This window comes from Hylaeus volcanicus, chromosome 1 (assembly GCF_026283585.1).
Source record: "Hylaeus volcanicus isolate JK05 chromosome 1, UHH_iyHylVolc1.0_haploid, whole genome shotgun sequence".
NCBI lineage: Eukaryota > Metazoa > Arthropoda > Insecta > Hymenoptera > Colletidae > Hylaeus > Hylaeus volcanicus.
In genome coordinates this window covers 31,446,062-31,466,149 of record NC_071976.1, presented here as the reverse complement: position 1 = coordinate 31,466,149, position 20,088 = coordinate 31,446,062, and the positions used below count along the sequence as shown (strand labels likewise).

The following is a 20,088-nucleotide window of genomic DNA, read 5'->3' as shown; positions in this document are numbered from 1 at the left end:
CGGCCAAAGGGAAGGCAACGGAGGCTGCGGAGGGGAGTAATTAGGCTAATTGACTTGATTAATTTAAACGTCTTCGTATTCGGCGCGCGCCGGGCCGCGGCGATAAATCTCGCCACGCCGGAATTACCGCTGAAAAATGGGACGATAACGAACTCCGCCGATAAATATGCGCCGGACAAATTAGAATATAGAGAATCCGAAGGACGAGAGAAGAATACCAGACGTCGCGTCGAGAATGAAATGGCTCGAAAGGCTCGAGTAAAAGAATAGACGCCCTGCTAACGAGCACCACCGGATAAAAGTGACAGAAATAAAAACGGTAATGCAAGCGAATGCATTTTACTCGCGAGGATGCACTCTGGTGCCCTTGGTGTATTCGCGTTTGCAATAGGTGTAGTTCTGTGGAATGAAATTATGCTTGATACCTGTTTAATCGTGTTTAACGCTCATCTAAATTAAAAGAGAAGACGACGACACCTTTAAATCTTTCCGGCTGTCGATCAGAATAAGTGGAGTGCAAATCTTTATGCATTTATAGAGAAATGCAGTAATATATGTAAATAGATATTGAAAGATGACAAAATGAAACGCTTATTGTGTTATTTATATATATAACTTCAAATTTATTTTCTTCGACTTTCAGAATGAATTTTGTTCGTTCTTCGGTGAATAACATCGTCACTCGTATAATGAGTGACGTGGCGATCAACGTGACGAATGAAAATTGTGAAAATTTCATATTCGAAGACAACCCTTGCGCTGTTTTTTTTTCCCCTCACCGAAGGGTTAACTTTATGACTTATCTTTATTCTGGCCGTCAGTTTCCCGACGATCTCTGAACGCAGAGATTAAACGAAAACTGGGACGAGAGCTGAAAGAGCGCGCTCGAATAAATCGTCTTGCGAGAAGCGTCGCTTTACGACGCGGCGGCCCGTCGCGCATTATTTTCCTCTCCGACGCGTTCTAATCGTAATCCTCCGAGGTGCAATCGCGTCTTAGGAGAAATGTATGCGCGTTTTTACGCCGACTGGCAGCCGCAGCGGAGCTACGAAGGCGACGCGAGCGTTCCTGCCGTCCCCTTCTTCGGGCAGCTTGCCAGCTGGCACCGGGACAACGGATGCGTGGAGCCGAATCGATCTTCGATCGAGTCGATTGCCGAACGGGGTGTGTCGCTGCCAGGAAATCGTGCGTGCTTGAACGCGAACGTCTGTGCAGGGCCGATTTTTTCCACTGATGTCTCTCGTCGTCGTTTAGAAGTTTAGAAGTTTAGAGTTTTCTGTGTCTATAAAAATATTAATACGCATAAACACCCAGTCTGATTCGCTGAGAAACGAATTACATTTCTCTTTAGAGACGTCTTTTAATAGTATTGTTCCGCATTGGACGATGACCTATGAGGTAGGAGACGTTCGAGTAAAAAATTCACCGTGTCGACGAGCGTTCGTACAGAGCTCGCGAGGCCAGCAATTTGATTTTCTATTATTTCAAACTCGACGACTCGGGTTCCATTTATTTTTAATTCGCAACATGAGCTAGAAAGGAGACGTCTGAATTGGAAATTGCATCGGGGAGCTGGTAATTTTACATTGACCATCTGCGCGCGTGTGTGTCTACGTTCGCAGAGGATCGTTCCGGACTTGATCTCAATTCGTCGAATAAACTGTCGCCCTCGCACACACGCTCCCGTCCCTGCAAACGCGACGCGCTACGAAACAGGGCGGGTCGAGGGTGTACGTGGAACCGGAGTACGTTACTTCATTCGCGTCCGGAAAAATTCCGCCAGATGAAAAACGTAATTCCGCATTTATTCTGCTCTGGATACGGATATTCCCACGCAGCGATGGGACCAATCCGATTGCATATTCATTAATACGTATCAATTCCCAAGCATTGTGTATCGAACGGCTAGCGAGATAAATTGTCGTCGGTGTTGGTAACGTGCATTTGTTTACGTTTGTACGAGTATCGGGTAGAATTCGAGCACCAAAAATCGCCGAGACCGGACGACCAGATGTATTACAGCGGTCTACTTTTAGACCCGTGGATTGTTCAAATTGGTTCCGACGTTTCCATAGCGAGTATTCTAAAAATTCTCTAAAATTCTAGAAAACGATGGAAAATAAAGTGTCTGGAAACGTGCGTACAACAATTAAATAGAAATGTATTCTACTCGGCAAATATTATGATAGGAACGTTATCAGAGGGAAGTCGGAAGCATGAATTTCATACGAGCGACGTTGAAATTCGATTCGATTTTCCGTTTGCGTTTCTGTTCGCAGGCTTCCGGTACCGTGGCTGCTGTACGGCCTGATCTACGGAAAGCCCGTGGAGGTGAACTCGGTGGGCATGGTGTGCAGTATAGCGATCCTGTTCTGCATGCTGCTGTTCGTGATAATGAGCATCGCCTGCTTCAAGTGGCGGATGAACAAGGGCCTCGGGTTCACGATGTTCCTCCTCTACTTCGTGTTCGTCGCTGTCTCGCTGATGTTCGAGTACGAGATTCTGGTCTGTCCAGCCTAGGATCCAGGGACGAGGAGCACGCGAACGAGAAAGAGGTCCAAACGACAGGACGGTGTAGATGGACGCACATTTACGGGTCTCGTCATCTCGTCATCATCATCGTCGTCGGCGAGTATATCGGGCTCGACGAGTTTCGAATACGTTCCTCCTCGAATCGATCGGAGGAGGAGGAAACGCGCGACACGGTCAGCCTTCCCGAGAATTAGAACTGTCGAAAACCGTTGGCCCGCCATCCCCCGATCCCTTGTCCCTCATAGAACCTCGCCGAAAATCTCCCACGATCATCGATTCACCGATGATCGAAAAACGGCGTCGTCGACCACTGGTTACGGTATATAAAAACGAAGCGTTTTTTTTGTTCTAGTCGAAAAATACGTGTACATATTGTATAAACCTTGAAATACCTGAAACAAAATACTCGTCTCGTTAAGAATTATCGCGGCGACCGTTGCATCCTGTTCGATCAACGGGCCCGCCGGTTTATCTTAGACGCAGCGAGCGCGTCGGCCGATCGTGCCAACGATCGCGCGGAAAAATCTTTGTATTTATCTAGAAGAGATCTCCCTCCACGATTCCGCCACTCCTTTTTATCTCCTCTTCTTCTTACTCTTCTTGTTGTTCTACTTCACCTTCTTCTTCTTCTACTAAAACTACTACTACTACTACTACTGTTACTTCTTCTTCTTCTTCTATGACTACTGTTTCCTCTACGGTTTCCTCTAGCTCTAGTGTCTCTCGATGAAGGACAAACCGATCGTCGAACGCCACTCGTTAGATCCTCGCGCTCTCCAGACACGATTAACGCTTGGGGTTCGATGTTAGGACGCTGGACAGACCTGGGTCACTCTTGACTCGCGAGAAAGTCTCGTTTTCAAATTCTTTCTTGTTAAACAGTATTCATCTCCGTCTACATTTATTTATATCATGCGCATGCCGTGACCAGTATATGGAGAATTTATGTCCTTGCAATACGGAGTTTCCTTTATCGTTCGAGAAGCACTCCTGTCCAAATTTATATTTATCCCAGTCCTAACTGGAAATAGCGCGGGTGAAAGGTGACCCAGCCCCTCTGGCGAACAGTTGGACGATACCTCGAACGTTTTCTCTCGTTTCTTATCGAACTCTCGCTCGTCGACGTTCACGGGGTCTAACGAGGGTAGAAACGAGTTCCTCGATATCTCTCGACTTTGATCCGCGACTCGCCGAGCGGCGTTAGTCGAACTGCCAAAATCGTTTCGCGACGGGAACAACGCGTCTCGCCCAACCGTGTAAAAGTATACTGTATATACCCTCGGCTCGTCCCGCGATTTCTCGGCGAGCCGATCGCCGATCGCGATCGACCCATATCTTGGCACGATCCCATCCAACCGGCACGAATCGACGATGGACGGCCCAGGCCCGACCGCTCGCTGATTTCTCTCTCTAAAACAGAAATCTCTTTTCGCCTATAAATCGTAGAATCTAGCGACTTTACTCTGTCGTGCTCGCGAAATCTGCCTGGACGCGACTCACCAATCGGCGATTCGCCTCGCAACGATCTCCTCGATCGACTTGCCGCGCTAGTGACGCGTTACTTCGAACGATTTTAATTTAAAGAGATAATCGAACCACGTCGACTCGCGAAATTCTCGGAATAATCTATCGCGCTCTGGTCATTCGAAACACTTTTTCGAAATGATCGTCGATTTCGGGAACAAGAGCGTGCCGATACATTTCCATGCACCGATTAGAAATAAATCAAAACGACGCGGGCAACAAACCGAGCGGAGGCGAACGTAAATCTCCCTTAACGGAACGGAGAGTTCAAGTGGAATTCGGTTGGTATTTTCGATGAAATAAATCCAAGCGTCGCGGCCATCTCGCTTCGTTTTTCGCAACGGTTATATTTAAATTATCCGTTCATTCGGTTTACTCGATTTTCAATATAACCGGATTATCGTGTTACGGACGAACGGTGAATTCTCTGTCAAAATAAGTCTTTATTTGCGAAATGATTCTTTAATATACGAGGCAACCGGTTGTTTGCAGACCCCTTCCGGCCCGCGAATGATTACTTTTTAGCGTTCGTTCGGGCACAAAAGCACTCGAGGCCGTGCGTCCGTTTCGTTTAATGAAAACTAACGAAAGGCAAGCAGAGTTAATTATTTCCAATAATCGTTCGAAGTAGACGTCGCTCGCGAACGTTGTTCTCGTTCAGCGCTGTCCACGAATGGTTTCGTCGCCCGTTTCTGCCTTGAAATTGCATCGTGTCGCAAACGAAAACGCGGGAATCGAAAAGCAGTGGACAGCCAACTAAATTCCGTTCCGCTGGACGTTCCAGAGACGGGTAGAATTCCATAGAGGTCTGCTTCCGTTTCATTTAAATGTAATCATTCGCGTGACTTGCGTTGTCTTTGCTTCGAAATATTATCTTTTGTCCTTTGCGAGGAGTTTTGACGCGAATAATTTCGCTCGTCTCTGGACTGTCAACTAAGAATCGAAGTCGGTTAAGAACGAACCAGTCGATTGGCAGAGTCCGTCTGCACCCTGTGCTCGGAGCGGACGCGTCGATTCTGGTTACGAGACACGAAAACGAGGGTCGAACGCGATCTTTCCACGTTACGTTCGTGAAACGAGCCTCACCGACGCGGGTGCAAAAATTCTGTCCGTTTTTTGGATTGCTCGATACGCCGAAGCAATATACCTTGGCGTTTTTATCGCTGCTATTATTCCCTGCTTTCTTACACGTAAAGAAGCGTTCGTGTCGCGAACGCAGTACGCGCGCCTCCGGATCCGAGCGCGATCGTTTTTAAACTCGATTACTCTACTATTCAGCAAACTAGTCTACGTAAGAGGCATGCGAATAAATCGAACCTTCCTAAACGCGTAGAGAAACTAACGGAACACATGCTGGAGACGGAACGTCGTACCGACAGCTCTGATCGTATATACTCCTGCGTTGGGCAATATCTAATCCGTGATTATGATTACTCGCGTAATCAGCAGTCGGAGTTAACGATTCATGAATAATTTGTAATCAGTAATCAGGATTAACGGCTCATGAATAACGATTAATGAATAATTCGTGATCAGTAATCAGGATCAACGGTTGACATATAATTTGTAATCGTGGCTAACGATCGATGAATAATTTACAACGACGGTTAAAAAATGATTTCTAGTCGAGATTAGTATTCGCGATGAACTCCGGGGACTGGCGAATTACGATTCCGGAATCTGAAGAATGTTTCACGTTTACCGATTAATCCGACGATCGATTACGATGCCCAACTCTGACCACGTTTGAATCGAGCACCCGCGACGCTTGCTCCGCACCTCTTGATGGTAAATCGCGTTAGGATCGAGTCGCAGAGCGGCGTTCCGTTTCGAACGAAAGCTAGCGAAACACGAAAGCGTGGGATCACGGAGCGGGAATCCAATTGAACTATTTCGAGCTAGAAAAGGGAACCGAGGAAGGAGGTCACGCGACCTGGAATGAGAGATGGGCAACATTTCGTTTGAATAATAGATAACGAGTGCAACGAGAGTGGATATTGTTTATTCTGTACTGGTTATATAAAATTTGCGCACGAAACCGTTGTCCATCTCTGGCTGGAACGCGGTGATGGTTCCGTGATCCCTAGCCGAGGCCGATAATCACTAAGCTATTTTTTCGCTACCATTCTTTGGAGTTTTCGATGTCACGCTAAACGACACGCTATGGTGATACCGCTAGAAACGATGTTGAATTATTATTACGGATTATTATTACCATTATTATTATCATTACTACCATCGTTGTTACATGTACACGCGAAGAGAAACAGAGAGTACGAGAGAGCGAACGAGAAGAGCGGGAGAGAAACGTGTACAGGTGCGAAAGTGCGTGTGAGAGAAGCGCGAGACAGAGGCGGCGAAGAGAAAGTTGAACAAATTTTTAATTAACGTTAAAACAGATTCTGTATTATATATGAAATGTTTCAAAGTACGTTTTAAACGCGTAGAATATAATAATAGTTCTAACGTGATATCGATTAAGTCTAAGGTACACACGACGTGGCCGAGGAGAACGTTGATTCGCTAAAGTAAACTGTTCGACGAGAGGGACTAACTACGACAAACAAAAAAGTAAGCAAAAAAAAAAAGAAATTAACAAGCAACGTGTCGCGTAATCCGGAAACCGCCTGAACGCCTAACAGCGGCCTAGCTTTTTACTAAACCAGAAAAAAATAACCCAAAAAATAGAACAAAAAAAGAAACAAACACGAATGAAACGTCACGAGACGCGAGGAGCTGACGCGGAGAATCGAAACGAAGGAACACGAGGTGAACAAAAGCCAGCCGGGGGAAATCAACGAGGAGGAAGACAGGAAGAGGGACACGCGTGCTTGAGCCGATTCGACGACGAGATTGGTCTTCGCGCGTGCTTCGAACGTTTTACTGCACCTTTCTGTACTCTTGGCCAGTGTGCAAGAAAGGAAGCTCGCGATTCAGCAGGTTACACACCCTCTCGAGGCAGGGATGGGTAGAATTTTGCTCGAGAAATAGGCGAGAAAGTGTTTGAATCGGTAACGGATCGGAAGTAATTTCACGTATTACTTTTAATTGGAAATCTCGTCCATCTTCGCTGCGTCCGCTTCATCTTTTTCTCCAACACCAATTTCCGTCATGTTTTTTATACACCTCTGATACCGAGTTACACATTCTCGACGTGTTATTCTTGCTTTCCTTTTTACCCCGTACAAAAAGGGCCCGATTCCAGTAAACACATAAATAAATAAGAATTTTGTTCATCTCTGGCTTCCGGCGCGTGTGACCTGCGTTTGTCGACAGCGAACACCGTCCTCGAAGACCTGGTATACCGACCACCATCGTTGAAAAAATATTATCGTAGAGGGAGAAGAATCGACGTAACCGAGAAACCAGGATGCGATTGGTACAAGGGATTGAGGAGGAAACGTTGGCAGCAGGATTTCGAACGTCGAACGTCGCGTCAGAGTGTCAGCCGTTCGCCTTATCGTCTACCTACACTTCTGCGAGGAATCTTCCAAGTGTCCTCGGAAGCAAACGACTGGACGTTCGTCGGGAAATAGGCCCTCGTTTCCCGATCGATCGAGCCAGCTTCCTGGAAGACGACGTGCCTGCCGCGATTACTATACACGCTTCTGACCGAGAGGCCGTTTTTCTCGGCTGTGCAACCGATCGAACGCGACCAATCGAGGGCTACAAGCTACCGAGGTACTCGCACGAAACCAGGAACGTGCAAAATTTTATTCGAATGGACGACCAACTACCATGTTTTATTTGTACACGGTGTAGTATCGCTACGCTTATTCGATCGATGAGTCGCGCAGCTAAATTTTTATTCTTTTATTCGAATTCGTATTCCTCGGATAAGAATTTTGCCCAGGCCTGGGCGAAACGAGAGACAGCAGAAATGGAAGCAAGACGGAAGAAGGTTCGACCGACCATGGAATTCCGAATCGAGCTAGTATAAAAAGCGTATAGAAGTTTAATCGAAGAAGGGAGGGGAGAAGAAACCATTAGCGAGACATAGCCGATAGGACCGTAGCGTTTCTTAATAGTTCTTGTAAAACGATAACGTGAAAGCAAGTAGCGAAAGATGCACAATACGATCTTCCCGAGGTATCGATCACCGATCAACATAAACGTTCTAACGAAAAATTGAAAAAAAGACAAACAAATACGGCGGCGCCCCTTTTTTGCGATCTAGTGTTTTTAGCACCACGCCGAGCAATAGAGAGAGAGAGAGAGAGAGAGAGAGAGAGAGAGAGAGAGAGAGAGAAAGAGCCGAAGAGTGTATTTGTGTACCTGCGTGCGTGAGAGGGAGAGATTCTGTAGCCTCGATTAAACGTTTTCAATCAAACATTTGTTACCGTGGCGCGATGTACCGATATCGCGACGACCGATCATGCTGCAACTAGAATCGACTACGACGACCGGGGAAATCGATAGATGTTTTATTTATTCGTTCGTACAAAGCTCGTCGAAGAGTTAGAGGTAACGCGCGAAACAAAAGGTTCAACGTCGTGGGTGTTCGAACATCGTTGGTCGACCCGAAGATCGGCAGAATTTTATTCGAATAATAGACGACGAATAGGGACACCGTAATCTTCTACGTTCATTCAATCGGACGGTTCTTCGAGTAAGCTTCTCTCTGTTCGATGCGAAATTTAATTTAATTTTAAACTTCATTTCGTTCAAAAACTATCCCCGTCTTTGCGCTGAAACATTCATCTCGGTAGCGGAAAAGCGATCCCGCGTCGAACACCGACGACGAACCGAGAAGGACCACTCGAGCTTCGAAGTTTTCTCTCCAGCGAGTTCCTCTCGCGATCGCCCCTCAAAAGGAATCGCGGGAGCGGAAAAATTTAGGTGTTCGTATGGTTGGGTACGGAGACAAGCGTTGAAGTCGTTCGGATTCGCGATCAAAACTCATTCAAAATTTCCTCGCCTCGCGTGTTGATAATTGACCCAGTTTTCGAGCGTTATTCGAAGCAGAACCGTACTACGGACGTTTCGACTTCAAAAATACCGTGAAGTGTACGAGGACGAGATTAATGGAGAAAGGTATATGTATCGGAAGGGTGGGTGGAGGAGGGTGGAGGGATGAACTGGAAATCGCGTGATAAGGCGAAGGTCGACCGAGGGAAACGTTCGAGGCTCGAGGTGCTATCGCGCTCGTAATTTGTACTTTATAATACCTTAGGATAAACATCGTTAAAGGGGACACGGAGTTTCGATCCTGACCATCGAACTCGAGACATTAGCGAAACGTACAGGGGTTGGGGGGGGGGGCGGGGGGAGAGAGAGAGGCACGTCGCCGTGGCCGATTCAACGTTCGCCGGCTCGAGAATCATTTTTATATAAACGCGCGTTACGTAAGAGCGATCGTTTGTAAGTCGAACCTCGCGTTGCCGAGAACGTCGATGCACGTAAAGTACATGCAATGTAACCAAAGCGCGAAACGATGTACGCACGCACGCGTGTCGACAAAGATGGCGTCGTACTTCGACATCTTCTAAGTCCTTACGAAGACGGTGTCGAAAGATCGGTCTTTCTTCGTTCGAGACGCGAAAACGATCCATACCTCGCGGACAACTCGTTGCGAGTAAAAATTTGTAAAATTCGGACTCGAAATAATTGGTCCCCGAGGTAGAGAAATTCGTTTCGCATTCGACGTATTTATACGTAGACCACTCGCGAAAGTACGAGCATTTTCGACCGGGACGTTTAATTGCTGTCGGCACGCGAACGAGTATGTAGCCAGACGCGCGCCTAGGCTGATCGAGAGGTTACGTTCGTTCCAGCGGCGAGGAGTATTGTATTTCTCGGTTCTTTCGTATTCGAACGTGATTTTATTTATTTTCCGTTCGCTCGGGGATAACGCGGAAACGAGAAACGGTGTTAGTTAACTTCTAGTCGATACAGGGTAGGCCTTTCTCGACGCTGAGTTCGATTATTAGGACGTACGATTAGGTTCGTTCTCGCCGATTGGAGGACCCGAAGCCTTGAATTTCGGTCGGGTAGCGTGGATCGGACGAATTCGCGCGTGATATGTCAAGCAGTTGCGAAACCGGGTTGGTCTGGATGAAGACGTGATCCCGCGACGATAGGAGCCTAAGGGCGTCAGCTTGTCGGGCAATTTGCCTCTGTGTGTACACATCGGAACGGGTAAATTTGTTCTCCCTGTTCTCCATCCGGTCGAGCGACGCTGTACCGATTATCGTCAGTTTCGTCGATCGACGAAGAACCTGAGCGGACACTGCGAACGGGACGCACATACAAGCTGAGCCAGAGATGGGTTAAAACTGTATTTGTTTAATAATATTAACGTGACAAGCTCCTAAGGTTTCAAAACATTCCTAAATGAATCGTTGGTACGTAGAAATGTTTCGGTACTTGGAGATGTTCCTCGGTTCTTGTACGTTCCAGATGAAATATAATTCGTTTCGTCTACAAAGTTTCGTTTTCCTGTTATCCAGGAATCGTTTGTTCGGATGAGAGTTTGGCCCATCTCTGGGAGGACGGTGGCGCTTATGCGTGTTGTACGCGTGAATGGGAAGCGAAACGGAGCAGAAGAGGCGAAGAGGAGAAGACAAATTCCGCTTAAAAGCTTAAAACGTAATTATTCTATTGGCAAACGACAAGGCGCGAACGCACATATCAAAGAGGAAGAGACGTTGACGATTAATAAGATGTAAAACTGATCACTTAGCGGTATTAATAGAGGTATACTTATAAAATCGTAAGATATTTAGGTGGGGGAAAGAGAAAAAGAGATACAAAAAGCGTTACAGAGTTTCTATATGATTAAAGATTATTATATTATAATGCGTATTAAACGAATAAATAAATTATATATATATATACTGTTTTCGGGGTCGTGATCCGGGCCTGTCGAGCGAAAATGTTCGATCGCGTGCAGATCGATTGTTGTTGGACGCGGGCGCGCACACACAGACGTACGCACACGCACTACTGTATACTATATAGGGACGTGTGTGTGCGCGTCGCGCGGAGATTGCACGCGTGAAAGATAGTGGCCAGGTAATTATCGATCTTCGGCGTATGCCATGTCTCTTGTGATTAGTTACATACACACAATACACACACAACACACAAAGCCACTTATGTACACATACGTATATACGTGCGATCTCGTTTGTTCCGATTCTTTTTTCACGTATATATATATATAAACACAAACACCTACACACACACACACACACACACACACACATATACATACATGCATACATACATACATATATATATATTTTATGATTGTCATTGTTGAATTCGTCGCATTACATAGGGTTTTACCCCCGTCCATCGCCGCAGTAGTAGACGTATTGGAATACGACCGTAGTTGAGAGATCCGGATTTTACGAGGTAAACAGAGAAGAAAATGAAAAAACCTAGGTTACCGCTGAACCCTAGCTGGGTACACGGATAAAATGATAAATCTTATAAATAATACAACCATTATACATATATATACATATACATACTTATATTACATACAAGCGCATATAAATATGTAAAGGTTCTAACGTTGTATACGTTCGGGGTGAGAGAATCCGCGGATAGGATGATTTTATTACGGTAACGCTTTCTTTCGCTCGTGCGTGCGAATATATGTCGTTGTTGGTCCATTTTTCGCCCTTTCAGGCCCCTCGCCAGCGAATACAATTCAAAACGAATCGAACACACGAGAGCGAAACATCCGCGAAGATTCATTCGTTAATTAACCCTTTGCAGACCGGACATTTTGGAGCACGAACGTTAGGGAAACGCAGGTGAACGACGCGTATTCGAAAATTACTCTGTTCGCTGTGCACGCTTTATTTCGATTCGACGTATCGTTACATACGTATCGGGGAAACCAATTTCGATTAATTCACGGCGATTCGTAGACAATTTCCCGATGTATGTCCAAAAAGGTGAAAGTATGTCGTCTGGTATATCCAGCCGCCGTCTGCAAAGGGTGTAATCGTTACGCGCGAGTCTTCTTCTCGCGTAATAAAAATTTATTCGTAGTTATTATGCCCGGAACGCCGTTGAGGAGGTAGCGAACCCCTTAGAATTTTAAATTCCTTCCTTTAATCTTACATTCTTGGATCAAATTTACATAGTTCGTTATTTCTACTCGATATTTGCAACTTGATGTCTAGTAGTCGCGCGTGGAGCGTTCTCTGTTGAAGTCGAGGCAGGTCTCGTTCCTTCGGGAGTAATCACAGGTAGAAACAGAATGCCTTTGACTTCGGGTACGAACTCTCTATGCGTTTTTTTTCTTCGGATATTTAAACAGACCAGAGCGCAACGCAAAACGGAAAACTTGTTTGCTATCGTAATATGTAAGAGGACAAAAATGGCGAAATAGGGGTATGGCGGCAACGAAAGGGTTAAACACGGACGCGCAACGACCGAATTCTGTTTCTCGCGGATATTTAGGGTACATGCGAATTAGACGAAACCCGCATAGCACGTACATATACATATATACATAAATGATAAATATTATGAATTTTACTACGGATTGCAGCGTGCGCGTGCAATTTGCTCGAGAAACAACGAGAGGTCTCGACAAGCGTTCGATTTGACGATTTTTGTGATACCCGTCGATTAACGTTTAAACGGCAAATCGATCTTCTCGATGGACGACCACGCTTTTTCGTTTTTTTTTTTTTTCGTCTCAGAATATCACGAATAGATGAGGAATAAAATAAAAAAAGAGAAAAAAAACAAATTTCGTACTTTGGGCGTCGGGTTTAGAGCCGCGATCCTCGAAGCCAAGTGGGGTGGGGCGGCGGGGCGGGGGGGGGGTGTAAGGGGCAAAAGACAAAAATATGCTGCACCAACGACCACGTGTTATTTACACTTCACGCAGGATGATTTTTGGGCTTATACCTAGAGGAAAAAAGTAAAAAATAAAAAAAAAAATAAAATAAATAAATCGCTGATCGCGTGGGCGAGTCATGCGCCGACGAGGATTCCGAGCGCGATGAAACAAAAAGGAGCGTAGTGGAAAATCTCGCTGATAAAAAGAAAAAAAAACGAAAAAATGAAAATGTAACAGGCTGATGTTAAATGAAAACGTTGCCACGGTGGGTCCTGGTATCGAACGAGCGACAGGGATCGACGATTGGTCCACGGCCGATCGTTCTTCCGCGATCGATGATACACATATATCGAGGATGCGTACGCGAAAACGTGCCCGGCGATTTACTCGAGTCGTGCCCCTTTCGATGCGAAAGTGCTTCGAAAGCGTTTGTAAACCCAGCCCGATACGAAATCGATGACAATCGATCGGATATCTCCATGTTCGTTCGATGTACCGACGCCACCGCGGCCAACAACCGCGTGCAATAAAACAGAATATATATATTACAATATTAATATCATTATATACAACATTTTTACGGCATATACGAATACGACGTAGAGAAAAAAAAAAAAATGCAGGTGAAACAAGTTTAGGATTAATATTACTTGTTGTTGTCTACCATAGCGTTGTAGTTATATACAATACAGGTAGAACATTAACTATAGGCAAGCTGAAGCGTGCGTGAGGGAGAGAGCGAGAGAAAGAGAGAAAGAGAGAACGCGCGAGATACGGTGAGCGAGTGTGCGTGCGTGTGTGTGTGTGTATATGTGTGTGCGAGATAGAGAAGAAAGTCAGCGCACTTGTCGAGCGTACATGTTACTATTACGTAATAGCGAATATATATATATTCACATACATATGTACTGTACATATACCTATGTGTATATATATACATACTCGAAGAAGCTAGTTAACTTGAAGCAACCCAACAAACAACAGAAAACAAAAAAATCAATGATTACCAATTATATACAGAAAAATCTATACATATAAACATTAAAGAAAAAAAAAATGGAAAAAAAAAAACGTGTGCCTATGTGCGCACGTGCGTATGCGCGCGTACGTGCGGACACACTTCGACAACTCCCTGAATTCAAACCCCTGTTCCCCTACCGCGCTCCCACCATCGCTACGCCATCAACCTTTCCCAGCCTGCCCCCCACCCCCACCCCCCACTCCTTCTATAACCTCCCCGCTCCTAACCGTTCAATCTGTTCCCCTACTCCGCTTTGCCTCTCTGGCTCTCCCTCTCTCCCTACATTCTTCACACGCACTTGCGCACATATCCATGACGCATTACCGTAGCCGTGTTGTGTAGGGAATGTCTTTAACGAATAAGATACGATTTCTCATGTTACATGTTATACGATGAAAAACGCAGCAAAAGTAACTTTAAACAAACGTAAACAAAACAAACCAAAAAAAAGAAAAAAAAATAACAAAAATAATAAGTAAACGAAAACGAAGAATAACGAGACAAACAAAAATCTCTTCTCTGGTCAGTTGCAGGATCGCTCGAACGTCGTCGAATCGATATTCGTCGTTTGTGTGAGAGACGATGAAAACGAAGGAAGAAAAGAAAAAAAAAAAGAAAAAGAAACGAAAGAAAGGGAAACATCGAAAGAGCGAAAGGCGGGACGCGAGAGGAAAGACGAAGCGGAAATTTCGTTGACGAACGCGCGTAATCGGTGGAACGGATACGATGAAAACGCGAAAACGAATTGGCGAACCAGGGGTAGAATTTTTATCGGGTACAGCGAGCCCTCGACTCGAGCGGTTAATTCGTTTCAGAGCTTTTCCTGCGTAAGCCGCTTTGTACAGATCGTATTCTTTCGAGGACTTTCAGATCGGTGGATGTTTTCATATCTCGCGAGACCCACGTTACATCCTTTTCGGCCTTGTTTTAATACTTGTACTAATTTATAATGTATTCGATATACAGGACGCAAGCTGCGACTCGAGGTCTCGCTGTACGCGCGAGATTCATTTCATCGACGTTAAAGCAATTGTTGCGTTCATTAGTTACGAACGAGAGTTTGAAATTTTAAGATTGTTAACGTAAATTTAGGAATGTTGCGAGCAATTTGGTTTTCGTCGCGTCGTTTCCACCAGCTACGCGCTCACTCTGTACATTACAAGTTATTCGTGTTAATTATTCTTATCATTATCATTACTACTGTTACTAAAGATATGTGTATATATGTATGCATGCATAGTGTATATATGTATACATATAGACACGTGCACGCGTGCGTTTGCCAGCCGCGGCGTTCCTTTATTATTCGTGGCTCGATTATTTTTTTTCTCTCTTTCCACCCGCCACCCAGAGATGGACAGAATTTTATTCGAATAGCAATCGACGAATAAAGACGCGAGTATAACGACTTGTTCTATTGAACAGTCGTACAGGCCAGTTTTTATTCGTTCGATGTCGAAACGTTACTTCGTTCCAGGAATTCGAATTCCAAGTTTTATTTAACCTGTAACAAATAAAAGATCGATTATCTTTTATTCGTTAGCGAAACTACTTTTCTCTAGATGAGAATTTTGCCCATCTCTGCCGCGACCCGTTTGCTGTGCCAGGGCCAGCGATCGAGCTCCCCTCGTCGACTAGATCAACGAATCGGTCGATGAGAAACGACCATCGCTAAATATACGAACGATACACGGTTAGTAACGTCACTGGCGATGTGCTGATGCGCTTGATCGTTTATCATCCCTCTCCCACCGTTTACTAGTGCGACATACCCTCACCCCTGTTGTCGTCGTTAAGAAACGCGGTGCTCTTGATTCCCAATCGTTTTTTTATCACGAAATACACCGATATAGAACCTTCCCGTAATCCCACACGGCGGATACAAAATTGATTTTGGTATTCGTCCTACGTGCGAACCTCTGAAAATATGCGTCCCAGAGGAGTAGAGACGCAAAGGGGTCTCGCGTCATTTGAAAGTCCCTTTAAAGTCACTTTTGAAGTTCTTGAAATTGCTTTCCCTTATTCTAGCCCCCGCGATTATGTTACATCTCCCGTGGTGCTCCGCGAGGAATTCGAAATTTCTCAAAAATGGTTTCGGGGTGTATTCGATTCGAGCGTCATTCTCGATCGTTTCCAGTTTCCCTTATTCTAGCCCCCCGCGATTATGTTACATCTCCCGTGGTGCTCCGCGAGGAATTCGAAATTCCTCAAAAATGGTTTCGGGATGTATTCGATTCGAGCGTCATTCTAAATCGTTTCCAGTTATCGAGTCTCACCCCGAAAGTGAACAGTCAATTTTAGTTTCATTTTAGTTCTCATGCGCGGACTAATTTACATAATCCTTTTACCGCGGTCTACGTCGTTCTGGAATAATTCTCATCGAAATCTGTTAACATCTGCGTGAAAAAGTGACCTGCTTCCAGGCTACGAGCGTTCGTTGATCTGATGTGAAATACAGTCACGAAAGTCTACAGTCCAAAACAAACGGAGATAAAATTAATCGAACGAAAAGCGATTGCAAACTGGAGCGCCCGAGAAATAATTGTCGTCGCTCTGTTCCAAACCGTGGTTTAAACGATTAAGAACCATTGCCTTTAGGGTATCTCGAAATAATTAAACGAAACGTCTCCCGCGCGTCTTTCCACGAATTGAACATTAGAAGAAATTGGTGGGAAAATGTCTCAAAGATAAAGGTTGTCCCCGCGTCGCACCGGGGACAACCGCGATCGAAGCGTCAGCACATGCGGAGAGAGAGACGAGAGGATGCACGATCTGCGAACAATGCATCGGATATGCGGGTCAACGATGCCAGCGTTGTGCCCAGTTTTCTTTTTTTTTTTTTTTTTTCTTACACTTAACTTTGACCGAGAGAGTCCTCACGGCACGGCGTAGATGGGAAAAGTCGGGCGGTGGGTTATCGATCATTAAGAAGCAGATATACATATATACGCATTATTCCGTACCAAGTACGGCTAGGGGCTAACCGAGTAATTTAATATAGAATTAAAACAGTCAACTGTATCGCGATTAACGGAGCACGAACGAAGAAAGGCCTGCATCGACCATCTTTCCTCCACACTTTTAAAACCCGATATCCCCCTAACCCCTCCGAGAACCCTTTTTTCCCCGCCCCCGTTATTCTAACGACCCTGCCTCCCCGTGACCCTCAACAAAAACAAGACAACATATTGTAATCTATTGTAGATTGTTGTAGATAAATTATACGGTTTTGACCGTACATTGTTACTTTTTGTCGACAATATAAAATACACAGATATATAAGTAAATTGTATCGCGTCCGCGTTATTTCCCTTCGCGCGTACGTTCCACGAGAAGATGGCACGGGAGAAAGGATCTCTGGAAACGACGGGTAAGTGAGACGGTTTCATGTAAATTACGTTTAATCCAATACAATGTAAAAAAAAAAAAAAAATATGATACAGGAAGTGAAGAGTTAAACAAGCGCGTACTCGATGTTTTCTTCGTACCGCGTTTCAACGCTTTGGTAATTATTTACATTCGGTACTGGAACTAACTTATTCCAAAACTGATTTTAAACGTCAGTGAGTGACTGTTGGCATGCTAGGCGAGCCCACCACGTCTATTATGTCCGCCTTAACCTCGGGCTCCGTTTTTGGTAGTAATGCGGGAGGTATCGTTAACGTCTGAAAATTGAATATCGGTATTAATCGCCAAGACGAAAATTATATATACAATTAACGTTAGAACGTTACCTTCCCGGGAGCTAAAGCTTCGTATTGATGCCTTAACGATTGTAATTCGTAATCGCACGTTGATAATGCGCTTCTAAGTTCGTAATGTAGCACGATGTCGCTTCTTAATTCGTTGAATTGTTGACATATTTGCTCCGTAGGTGGCGGGTTTAATTCTAGAAAGAAGAACGTATCAATATCCGAAGTAATATCCGAATAAATCATCGAAGTTACGTATACCTAGTCGCAGTTCGTTGAGCATTTGTTCGATACCCTTCATTTTCTTCTGGCCTAAACTACTTGGCAACTTTATTCTCTGAGAACGAAGCGACACGCCGCTATTTTTAAAATCTGGAAACTTGATTCCAGCTGATTCCACGGTCTAAAATTTTCGTTTGTACATGTACATATCAACATGAATTTAGTGTCTATAAAGTAGTATACGAAGATAAACTGTTATTGTAGGTAAATTATTTACATGAGAAGTATCAGTCTTATTTGGTCTATTTCTAGCGGAAGCGCCGCTTTTTTTCGTTGGTTTTCTTTCATTCTTTCTCGGATCGGCTTGATGATCGGCTGCCGTTATTAATTTTTGTAAGTCTTGCGTTTTCCTATCCCTCTCCTTCTTTCTTTGTTCAATTTTTCTTAATTCGGCCAGTAGCATTTGTTCTTCTTCCACTTGTTCGGGCGTTCTCTCGAACAACTTCTTTAATTGTTCTTTCCTACGTTTTTCGTGTTCTGCATCAAATATATAAACCTTATCGGTGTGAGACTTTGCCTTGGTTAAAGCAGCACACACTTGATAATACCTAAACATTTGTAGTTATTCGTATAAGTAATTGAGAATGTAAGAATAGACCTGAAAAGCGTGCAATGGTTACTTGCCTTTCTTTTAAATCCTCTACAGTTCTTGCAGGAAACTTTGTTCGATCCCATCTATCTTTGATTATAATAAACCTAAGATCGAACCTTCTACACAAATCGAACAGGTGATCGGTCTCTGCTCTAGTCCAACCATTTGTAACCAAATGTTGAACATATTCTGCATTGGTATACGTCGGAATAGGAACCTTTTTATTGAATTTAGCAAAGGGATATTCTTTCCCTGCATCCGCGACTCGTCTCCAATGATGGAAAACTGCGCCATCCGTTCTCGCGGGATTAGTGAACAGCGTCCATTTCCATGGCCTAACTTTTTTCATACCAAGCTTGGCTCGAACTTGTTTATATCCTTTCGCTGTATCCGTCGGAAACAGTGGTGGTACGTCGTTGTTGTCCTTACACAACAATGCAAACACTTCGCGATGCATGCCCTCCGGCCTTTTCGGTACTTTGTATTCATATTTTTTCCGATTCTTTTTGTCGGTGCCTATAATCGATTCTTTTGTAAGTTCACTGGTAGTGGGTACCTCGATATCTAATATATCACGTACATCTGCCATTCTGTTAATTAACGACGAACTTTCGTTTCTCCGCTGTTACGACGATTCTTCTTTTGAGGTTATTTATTCTACGATGACAACATTTAATGAATTGATTGCTATTTTTGAAGGTGTATGCAACAGGAAGCACGTGGTAGTTAGGCACAAAGAGGCTAAGCTATGATTACATTTGTAACACACACACAATTGTTAAAAAATAACCTTTCTTTGCAAACTGAAGTACGATTATGTGCCTGACATGTTGCGAGAATATATATAGATATATAGGTGTACCTGTGTTGCGATTCATGGACCGAGAAACAGTATTAGCCATCTCGCGGACAAAAGGACGAACTAATTTTGGTAACTTTCTACATTAAAACGCCCAATTTCGTTATTGTTCATATGCGAACATGTGATTTACAATTGTTACCAAGGTTAGAGCAAAGAAAATCATTCGTAATTATATGAAATATACTATTTTTAATAATATTTTATTCGGTACAAGGATAATGCAGATTTCTATCCTAGTGGCGCCACCGGTGGCAAAACACCCAAGTTTTATAGTTGACGTAGTTCCTACTATTTCTCGTAGATGGCGCCAACGACATGTTCATAAAGATTAATAATAATTTGTTACTATTAACTATAATCACAACAACAGACACGGAGGATCATTCGTGATTATGCCATATATATTATTTTTAAAAATATTTTTTGTAATTTACTGTATTTATTAAAATAAAAATATAGGTCGATTATATACTCGCCTGGATATCGGGTTGCCTTTCACCAGGGGCGCTCCGGAACAGAGCAGTAAAGTAGAATACACTGTATTCGAAGGACAAACACTTCGCTTCCTTATCTTATTTCGATAATCAACGTTGTTAAAAATGACGTAGGACATACACGGAGTTAAATAGATGATATCACGTTGTTATAATTACATGGATGTATACTTATCATTGTAATTAAATATCGTTATTTACGATGTCGCATTAACACCGTCGATGTTCTGTCATGGCTTGCACTCTATATTTAGTTAGATTATAATCTACCACGGTTAAT

At 44.1% G+C, this 20,088-nt stretch overlaps 2 protein-coding genes across 8 annotated transcripts in view; one reads left to right on the top strand and one right to left on the bottom strand.

The window, feature by feature from the left end:
- Positions 1 to 14,510, top strand: part of LOC128884415 (sodium/potassium/calcium exchanger Nckx30C) — a 91,021-nt gene extending 76,511 nt beyond the window's left edge. For all 6 annotated transcript variants that reach the window (XM_054137867.1, XM_054137858.1, XM_054137849.1 and 3 more), the window contains one exon: positions 2,280 to 14,510. In XM_054137867.1, coding sequence (XP_053993842.1) covers positions 2,280 to 2,520 — 241 coding nt within the window. In that variant the 3' untranslated portion in view covers positions 2,521 to 14,510. The remainder of the gene's footprint in view (positions 1 to 2,279) is intronic.
- Positions 14,511 to 17,269: 2,759 nt separating this feature from the next.
- Positions 17,270 to 19,304, bottom strand: LOC128884442 (DNA methyltransferase 1-associated protein 1). 2 transcript variants are annotated; one of them, XM_054137884.1, is made up of 6 exons: positions 19,033 to 19,304; positions 18,485 to 18,968; positions 18,078 to 18,408; positions 17,840 to 17,981; positions 17,621 to 17,775; positions 17,270 to 17,551 (listed from the first exon to the last, which is right to left on the bottom strand). In XM_054137884.1, the coding sequence occupies exons 2-6, from the start codon at positions 18,907 to 18,909 to the stop codon at positions 17,447 to 17,449; spliced, it is 1,158 nt and encodes a 385-aa protein (XP_053993859.1). In that variant the 5' UTR covers positions 18,910 to 18,968; positions 19,033 to 19,304; the 3' UTR covers positions 17,270 to 17,446. The 2 variants fall into 2 exon arrangements, with proteins under 2 accessions (XP_053993859.1, XP_053993851.1); XM_054137876.1 differs by having other exon boundaries at positions 18,485 to 19,304.
- Positions 19,305 to 20,088: the final 784 nt, after the last annotated feature.